Source organism: Mandrillus leucophaeus, unplaced genomic scaffold (assembly GCF_000951045.1).
Source record: "Mandrillus leucophaeus isolate KB7577 unplaced genomic scaffold, Mleu.le_1.0 Scaffold380, whole genome shotgun sequence".
NCBI classification, from domain to species: domain Eukaryota; kingdom Metazoa; phylum Chordata; class Mammalia; order Primates; family Cercopithecidae; genus Mandrillus; species Mandrillus leucophaeus.
Window position 1 is genome coordinate 988,090 of NW_012104032.1, and position 8,907 is coordinate 996,996.

At 54.0% G+C, this 8,907-nt stretch overlaps 1 protein-coding gene across 1 annotated transcript; it reads right to left on the reverse strand.

The window, feature by feature from the left end:
• Nucleotides 1–3,448: 3,448 nt before the first annotated feature.
• CEBPE (CCAAT/enhancer binding protein (C/EBP), epsilon) lies at nt 3,449–5,755 on the reverse strand. Its single transcript, XM_011990663.1, has 2 exons — nt 4,729–5,755; nt 3,449–3,966 (listed from the first exon to the last, which is right to left on the reverse strand). Exons 1-2 carry the CDS (start codon nt 5,236–5,238, stop codon nt 3,631–3,633), a joined length of 846 nt encoding a protein of 281 aa, XP_011846053.1. The 5' UTR covers nt 5,239–5,755; the 3' UTR covers nt 3,449–3,630.
• Between the last annotated feature and the right edge of the window lie 3,152 nt (nt 5,756–8,907).

Below are 8,907 nucleotides of genomic sequence, written 5' to 3' on the forward strand. Positions count from 1 at the left end.
AGACATGTGGCAATCTGTGTAGAGGGGTGGGGAGGTGTGCACCGAGCAGGGGGGTGGGGGCAGCTTTCACAAGCCACCACCGCTGCTGACTGACCTTGGCAGACTCACCTTGGGCAGCTTCCTCCCTCTGCAGTGTCTCCCCACTGTCTGCCTTCTCCTCTGCAGCTTCCCTGTGGCCTAAGATCCTGTCTCTCAGCTCAGGATTCTCATTCTGCTCCCCAGTTCTGCTCCAGAAAGAAAAGTGGGCCTGAGCTGTGGGTGCTGAAGCAATAGGACTGCTTGTGTGTGCTGTTTGGACCTTGATTTGCTGGTTTTCACCGGTCCTGGTGCATTTCCCCAGGCAGGGTTTGGCTAACTGCCCTTCCCCGGGCTCCTTTCTGTCATCTCCTTCCCCAGTGGTGACAGCCTTACTGTGGTGAAGGTGACAGGAGGACCAAGGGGCAGGGAAGCTGAATCCAGGGGCAGAGAGAACCCTGCTCTCCACCTCCCCCAGCTTCTTACGTACCATCTTTCTTGACAGAGGGAATGAAAATAGTCATTTGCAACCCCTGGAGCCCCATTCTGGAGGGAAGGTGCATCTTTTTCTTACTTATCCTCTCCTTCCTTCTTTCATTCAGCATCCACTCCTGGCTTCCTTTTTCTTGGTCACCTTAGGGCTTTTGCATTTACCCTTCCCTCTGTTCACCCTTACACTCAAGACATACCTGCCTCCTTCTCAAATTTTTTCAAGTTTCAGTTGAAATGTCATTTCCTCAGAGAGACCTTTCCTGGCCACCCCAGCTAAAATAGCCTCCCTATCTGTTGGTTTATTTGGTTTCCCCAATGGGCTATTCGAATGGAGTAAGCAGGAGAAGTTAATTAAGGTGCTTTATGAAGATGTGAACCAACAGTATCCGGGGAAAGTTCCTGGAGTGGTGAAGTCCCCTGGGCTAGCCCAGTATGGGGGCCTGAGGGCCTGGAATCCTCTGGGAGGGACTGTGGAGAGCGCCGGTCAGCAGGGGGCTCCCATCACTCTCCTCCTGCCAGTCTCACCCGCACCCCCTGAGAAGCTGGTTGATGTAGGGAGGCATCCACCTGGTGACTGTGTAGGGTGATGAAGGGTGGAGAGGGTTCTGGAGGGACAAAGGAAGACATTCAACACACTTGTTTATTGACTTTTTCTTCCTACTCCTGCTGAGAACTTGTCTCATTTCCAGAAAAGATACTCAACAAATACTTGTTGAGTAAGTTATGTTGGCCAAAACCAATTGAGGTCAGATGGAAAGCCTCCTCCAGGAAGTGTGCCCTCTGGCTCTGACTCATCCCCCTGGAATATGATCTGACGCAAAGGATTGGGATGTGTTCAGCTGCTGCACGTCACGCTGGGATCGCAGTGGGGAGATGGGGATGTGACTCCTCCAGACTGGGTACCAGTCAGGAAGGCTCCACTAGGCACCGGCCCTGAGGACCTGACGGGATGAGTGGGGGCCTGAGAGGAGATACAATTCAGGGCTGTGGGAACGAAGCCTGGGCTTGATGCTGAAGCAAGCCAGGTCCCATCACCCAGAACCTTGAAAGTACGTCAAGGGACAGTGGTCTTGAGCTGAGAGGAGGAAATCCGGAGGTTGAGTCATTTACCATGTTCTGTACAAACCTGCCTTATGCAACCTATCCCCCTGGGCTGAAAGGAAGGTGTGAGGATTCTCCCAGGTGCCCACAGAGACTGGTACCTCCCCTCCTTCCAAACTCAGGAAGCTCCCATCAGTCCCTACACTGAAGGTTCAGCTCTGTCCCTCCAAACCAGACCTGGGGCACGGGCCTCCAGGACACAGAGGTAGGAGAGATGGTGCCCGAGAGACACAGGGGCAAAGGCAGGAAAAGGACTGAGTCCTGGGCAAGATAGACATGTCACACACAGATGCCTGAGGTGTGGGAGGGCTCTACTGCTGGAGATTTGAAGAAGGGAGAGAGATCTGGGATGATCCAGACACCAGTCTCTTGCCCTCTCAGAAAATTATTCCTTGATGTCTGACTCAGGCTTTCCCAGCACTGGCCTAGGAGAGACTTTAACAAGTCCTTAATCTGTCCCTGGCTCCCTGATACTGTTGAGCACTGTTCTTTACTGAATGTGATTCATGTGACACTCAAACTGAGTATCTGTGAGGAGAGTGTCGCACGGAGTAGAGAGAGAGGTACCATGTACCGAGGCAGCAAAGGGACTCAGTGAGTGTCAGGAGAAGCCTCTTACCCTCTCTGGCCCTCAACTGCTTTATCTATAAAATGTGGCTCACCCTATCTTGCTGGTCTGAGGGCAGAGCCCACCAGATGATCTCTTGAGGTCTCTTCCAGCACATCTTGAGATCTGTGATTTTATGGAGCTAATTTTGGTTCTGCCTCTAAACAATTGTGTGACTCCAGGTAAGTCCCTTCCCCTCTTTGCGGCCTGTTTTCTTACCTACAAAATGAGTTTAGATGAGATCTCCGAGGTCCTTTCAGTTCCAGCAAAATGGAGGAATCATCATAAATATGCTTATTACATGCAAAGTTTTCTTTTTCTATGAATATAACACTACAGAGTGGGTACGAATATTGCTACCATTTTGCAGATGAGGAAACCGAGGCACAGAGAGAAGTAATGGCTGAAGGCTCACAGCTAGTAAGTAGCAGAGTATGATTCAAACTGGGGCTCTTAATTACTGTACCATCTGTCTCTTAGGCTGGAGTCCAATGCCAAAGAAAATGCTGCTTTGAGTGAGGGGTGTCCCTGGCACAGGCAGATTGTCATCCTCCTTCTCATTACCAGTGTTCTCATACACAAATCCGCTTTCCAGGTCTCTCCCAACTGATTCCTGTCCCATGCACTCAATTCTCAAGCTTTATGGAACTGGAGCCCCAGGGATGAGGGACAAAGGATGGAAATGGGTAGGTGGGAGCAGCATTGGGAGGGTGTCCATCTGGTAGACTGAGGCATCGGAAATGGAGAGAAGAGATGGCAGGCTGGATCAAGGGACCATAAATATGGCAGAGCCATCAGGAATTTTCCCGTGGTCACCTGGGGCAGGAGCTCCCAGACCTATACTTCGAGGTGAGAGAGGGTGGGCCTGGGAGCCGCAGGCCTGGGCATGAAGGACTGTGTGGTGCCAGGATCTCCCTACAAGCTACAGATCTTTGTTAGCAGAGCATACAAAGGTTGCTCCAGGTCCTGCGGGGGGCGGAGATGTGCCTTCAGATCACAGAAGGGGATGATAGGGATGTCAGGGAGAGACAAGCAGAGTGGCAGATACATGGCCTGGTTGTGTGGCATGTAGGGGGCGGGCTGTGGACAGCATGTCTGTGTTTCCACATGTCCATTTGGGCATGGAAACAAGAGGTGCAGACCTAGCCACATGCATCCTCTGTCCCCAGGGTCCTCCATGACACACACACACACACACACACACACACACACACACAGCCAACAGTCCCAACACCCAGTCACAGTGCAACTTTATTCAGCCACATAATCATTATGCTGGGTCCTGCCCTTCCTTGCCACCCCGGTTGCCATTTATCCATGGTCTATGTCTCAGGGTTCTAGACCCCCAGCAGGATGGGGGTTCGCAGAGTCAGGCCGTGCCACGGAGCCTGGTGCCCAAAGTCCACCAGCCAGACTCAGCTGCATCCCCCCACGCCCTTGATGAGGTTGGCCGCCTCAGGGATCTGGCGGAAGAGGTTGCGGAGGGTGTCTAGCTCCTGGGTGAGCTGCTCCACGCGGCTGCGGAGGCGCTCGTTCTCTGCCATGTACTCCAGCACCTTCTGCTGCGTCTCCAAAATGCGCCTCTTGGCCTTGTCCCGGCTCTTGCGCACGGCGATGTTGTTGCGCTCCCGCCTCAGCCGGTACTCAAGGCTATCTTTGTTCACTGCCTTCTTGCCCTTGTGTAAGGGGCCAGCGGGGGAGGGCGCCTTCAGGAGGGGACTGCAGGGCGGTGCGGCAGTGGCCAAAGGGGCCTGGAGGGGAAGGCACGGAGAGACGGAGAGGTGAGGGCTGGCGAGGAGGCAGAGCGAAGGCGGGACGGGAATCTCTGCAGCCAGGGCACACTTGCTGCATCGAAGGAATACAGGACTCAGAGCCAGCTCCTGTCTCTCAGGTCAAAACTATCATCGCCCTGCTTCTGGGAGATGGTGACCCAGATGCACAGGGTCCTCTGCTTGAGACCAAAACTCCCTTTCATGTCCTCACACTTTCTTTCTTCTTTTTTGTAAAGATGGAGCCTTGCTATGTTGCCCAGGCGGGTCTCCAACTCCTGGCCTTAAGCGACCGTCCTGCTTTGGCCTCGCAAAGCGCTGGGATTACAGGCATGAGCCACCGCACCCAGCCAATGTTCTCACACTTTCTGAGTACACTTTCCCTCAATCTGTCTTGAGTCTCCTGTTCTATGACCAGCAGACATTTCTTACAGAAGCAGGCGGCAGAGAAACAAGAGGAGGGGGCATGGTGAGCAGCAGAGAGGCTGGTGGGGGGCCTGAGATCAAGGTAGGCCAGCTTGCCGCAGGGTCTTTGGGACATGGTGGGGATTCAGGGTGGGAATGAATTCACAGAGAAGGAAAGGGAGGTCATGGTGCGGTGTGAGCACAGAGGACTGTGGGTTGGGTCCATTTCACAGAGCAACACCAAGCACAGACTCAGCAGCGTGAGCAGGGGCACAGGGTCCTGTCCACACCAGCCTCTCCAGCCCGGGGCAGGAGGGAGGAGGGCTGACCTGCTCTTACCTTGAGAACGCGCAGAGGCTGGCCGGGTGCTGCCAGGGTTGGGGGCAGGTGCATGGCTGTCTGCCCACAGTGTGCCACTTGGTACTGCAGGGGATTGTAGCCGCCTCGGCTGGCAGCTCGGCTGCCCTCTGGCCCCCGGGGCTCCTCCTTCACCGCCACAGCCCTGGGGTCGTAGCTCCCTGGGTTGCTGTAGATGCCAGGCCCCAGCGCCTTCCTGTCTGGGCCGAAGGTATGTGGAGGGTAGGCAAAGGGCCGAGGGTCAGGCGGCAAGTAGTGGGGGAAGGCAGGGGTTCCGGGGCCCTTGAGGCCTCTGGCCTCAGGCGCTGGCTTCACCGCAAAGAGATCGGAGAGAAGCTGCTCTTCCCCAGACTCGATGTAGGCAGAAAGGTCAATGGAGGCCTCATGCTCACACATGTCCCCCAGATCCCCGGGCCCAGCTCGGCCCCCTGAGAACTCAAGTGGCTGCTGGCCGCCCCGGGGCTCACACTCGTAGTAGGTCCCGTGGGACATGGCCGGCCCGCCCCCTCGGCTCCCCGCCCCCACCTGCTCTTGAGGCACCCCTTGGGGTGCTCGGGTTGCCCTCTCTCTACCTCCTCCTGACCTGGGCCTGCCCTCTCTCGATCTCCTGCCCTAGACCTGCCCTCTGCAGTCTCCTCTGTCACCCACTCCTGTGTGGCCTCTCTCCCCCCTCTGCTCTGCTTCCTTTTCCTTCCTCTGTAGTCAATGCCTCTCTTCTCTTCCCTTTTTTCCCCTCTCTCCCCTTGGGGTGACTCAGGGAGGGGCAGGACACACCCCAGAGGGAGAGATGTAAGCCTTAGAGAAAGGGGACTCCTGGCCTATTCAGCAGTTGGGGACACTCCTTGGTCAGGGTCCAAGCTAGGGTTCTGGAGATGCCAGAAGCTGATGCTTCTGGGAATGCCTGTCCACTCCCTCCTGAGCCCAGGGGACTCCAAATCCTCACCAAGGGCAACACCCTACTTTGAGCGTCCTCCTCCCTCCAACTGTGAAAAAGTTCTACGCAGAATGAGGTTCCAAGTTAGAGTGAAGAAAGCCCTCTTCCAGTGCGGACCCTCAGTTGGGTCTCAGCTCCTCCCTTGACATGCCTTCCTCTGGCTCTCCCCTGATGCTGGGCTCCACCTACTCCCAAGAGACAGTTTCTTTTGTGGCCTCACCTCCCAGAGCATTCTCTGAGTGTAGGCCAGGGTTTTGTTTTGTTTTGGTTTGTTTTTGAGGGGTCTGGGGAGTAGTGATAGGTCCTAGGAACAAGCTATACATGGGAGCCTGCATGGTGCTGGAGAGAGTATGCTCATTTGCTAGGTTTTTGCACAGGGGCTGTGCAATAGCCCAAATATGAGTATGTTTCCAGCCCCAGCTACCTGTAGCAGCCTGGCACAGTTCCTAACTCCCTGGGCTTGGTTGAAGCACCTGGTCAGGACTTGGGCCTTGCACTGCAGGCCCAGGCAGGCTGCTGCCCTTGGAATAGACAGCCATAAACCTCCGGTGGCTCCAGCACTTCTCTCTTCCAGCTGTTCTCTGCTGCAAGAGGCTCAGGCTGGCGCTTTGCCCCTCACCCTGGGCCTGAGGCTCTGCCTCTGGTTTCCTGTGCCCTGGGCTGCAGGGCTCAGGAGCTTGCTGCAGCTCGTTTGCTGTCTTTCCTTTTGCATGGCCGCTCTCTGATCTCCAATGCGTGTCTCTTGGGTCTACTTCCTCTTGTGAGGTTTGAGAAGCCTCTTATGTCATCACCTCTTCCTGGGGCTCTGTTTTAGGGTCTCCAGGAGAAGCCCATGGCTCTCTCTCTGCAATTCTTGGTTCGTGCTGGCTCTCCTCTTCCCTTTTCTCTTTCCTTTGGGAACTCCCAACTGCCTCCTTTCAGAGACACCTGCTCAGGTCCTGCTTTTACCTGTTGAATTTCATCTCCAAAAGGTCCAGCGGGGGGTGGGGGGTGGGGGGGAGGAAAGGGCACATAGAAATGTTACTGTCTCTTTTATGACCAGAAAGTACTCTGGGTGCCCCAGGGGGGCCAGAAGTTTTTGTAAGTTGGGCCAAACAAGGGCTGGGTCACTGTGAGTGGGCCCCAGTGGGACAAGTGCAGAGAGGATATATGTGGCATTGAACATTAAAATTTTAAAAATGTGTATTCTGGTTAGCATATTCCTTCCATCCTCCCTACCCCAACACCTACCCTAGATGCTGTCTGTGCATGACTTGAGACACAGCCCGATATGCTTTCTCTGAAAGCACAGTGACCTGGTATGAGGAGATCTGTGTGCATCCCAGAGACAGATGTCAGGAATTAGGGAGATTTCTCCATTTCGAAGCTGAGCTCTCAGTTTGGTGGCAGTGCTTCTGTTGACCACCAGGTGGCAATATTGGCCACAATATTTCGGACTTGGAGGGCTGATGTGGTCCGGACTCAGGTGGACAGCAGAGGGCAGCCTCTCACAGCTCTGGCTCTCAGCAAGCTCCTGTGGGGGGTCTGGAAGGAGGAAGAGGAGACCTGGCTGGGATGGGGTCTTGCAGTGCAGTTCTAGGGAGAATAAGCAGCCTGCAAGTCCTGCGTCCAGGGCCTTGTCTCCATGAGGAGAAATTCTGTCCCCTCTGCTACTTTGAAATAATGATAATGAATAGGCCTTGTGCTTTCTGATAAATTAATGCTTTTTCAATCCTTGAAACATACACTTTTTCATGCTCTTTGCCTATGGGTTATGCAGGAAGGTAGGCAAGGCAGACAGTATTTTTATTCCTACTTTATAAACAAGGATAACAAGGCTGAGAGGCTGAGCTGCCCAAGGTCATCCAAGGAGGATGCCTGGTTCATCTCTGGCTGAAGGGATGGGAAGGGGTTGCTATGTGACTTGGAGAACCTTCCTGGCCCTCATTTGGCCACCATGGGGAGGGGGAAGTCTGCATCAGTAGCTGCGCAGGAGGAAGTGGGAGGTATGTAAATAGAGCCGCAGGAAATGAGAAAGTCAGCAGCTTTAGCCATGGTGAGATAAATCTCTGCCCCGGCCTCCCCGGCTAGTGCTGACGTTGCTGGTACGCTGACCTCAGTGTTTCCCAGTAACAGGGGTTTGGCTGGGGCAGGCAGGGCTCTGGATGTCAGGGTAGGGTAGGGGGAGCTCTGGACAGGAAGGGGAGGTGGGGAGGGCAGTGCCAGTCAGTGGCTGGGGGATGCTTGCTCAGGAGAGGAAAGAAGCTCTCCTGGGTCAGCAGGATCATTTTTCTTTTGCCACTGCAGTTACTACCTGTTTGGATGAACTGAAATGATGCATGTTTGTTATCTTAGTGACCTTGTAACAGGCCTCCTTCCAGTGCCACTTTTTTGGTGAATTAAGACTTTCCCAGTAGGAAGGTAGCTGAGCATGGCTGTGAAGTGTTAAGAGAGAACTGGGCTCAAATCTGGCCTCTGTCACTAACCAACTCCATGACTCTGGGCAAGTTACTTAATCTTCCTTGCAAAGTGGCAGTAGTAATACCTCCTTCATAGGGTTGTTTAATTTAAACTGTGAATAACATAGTGTATGTCATGCAACTGGTCTTAGTAAATGTGAAGTCTCCTTCTTCTCTTCCTCTGACCTCTCATTGCAGTTTTATCTGTGTCTCCTTGACACTCACTACCTGCTGCCTGGTGTGGTGCGTCAGTTTGACGAACATTTTTGAGCACATAGGTACCAGGCACTGCACGGGGTCTGGGGATGTGTTGGCTTTAGCCCTTGTCAATAGGGATCACAGCCCAGCAGGAAGGCCCACAGGCAGTGGTTCCAGCATGGCATGGGTGGTCTGTGGAGCCAGGATGCGCACACATATGTGTGCCATGCATATCCTTGGTTTTGTTCCCCTAGCAAACTATTTGCTTTTTGAGGGTAGAGTCAGTTACATCTTTTGGACCTCTTCAACTATGGTGATCACATTTCCTGAATTAAAATGAAGGACAGGGCCGGGTGTGGTGGCTCGCACTTGTAATCCCAGCACTTTGGGAGGCTGAGGCGTTTGGATCACGAGGTCAGGAGATCAAGACCACCCTGGCTGACATAGTGAAACCCCGTCTCTACTTAAAAAAAAAAAAAATTAGCTGGGCGTGGCGGCACGTGCCTGTAATCCTGGCTACTCTGGAGGCTGAGGCAGAAGAATCTCTTGAACCTGGGAGGCGGAGGTTGCAGTGAGCCAAGATCACGTCAC

Bases quoted from the DNA above. Each gene is read 5' to 3' on its own strand.
- CEBPE (XM_011990663.1), bottom strand. From the start codon at position 5,238: ATGTCCCACGGGACCTACTACGAGTGTGAGCCCCGGGGCGGCCAGCAG. The intron at 3,967-4,728 runs GTAAGAGCAGGT...CTTCCCCTCCAG, and splicing joins AGCCTCTGCGCGTTCTCAAG to GCCCCTTTGGCCACTGCCGC.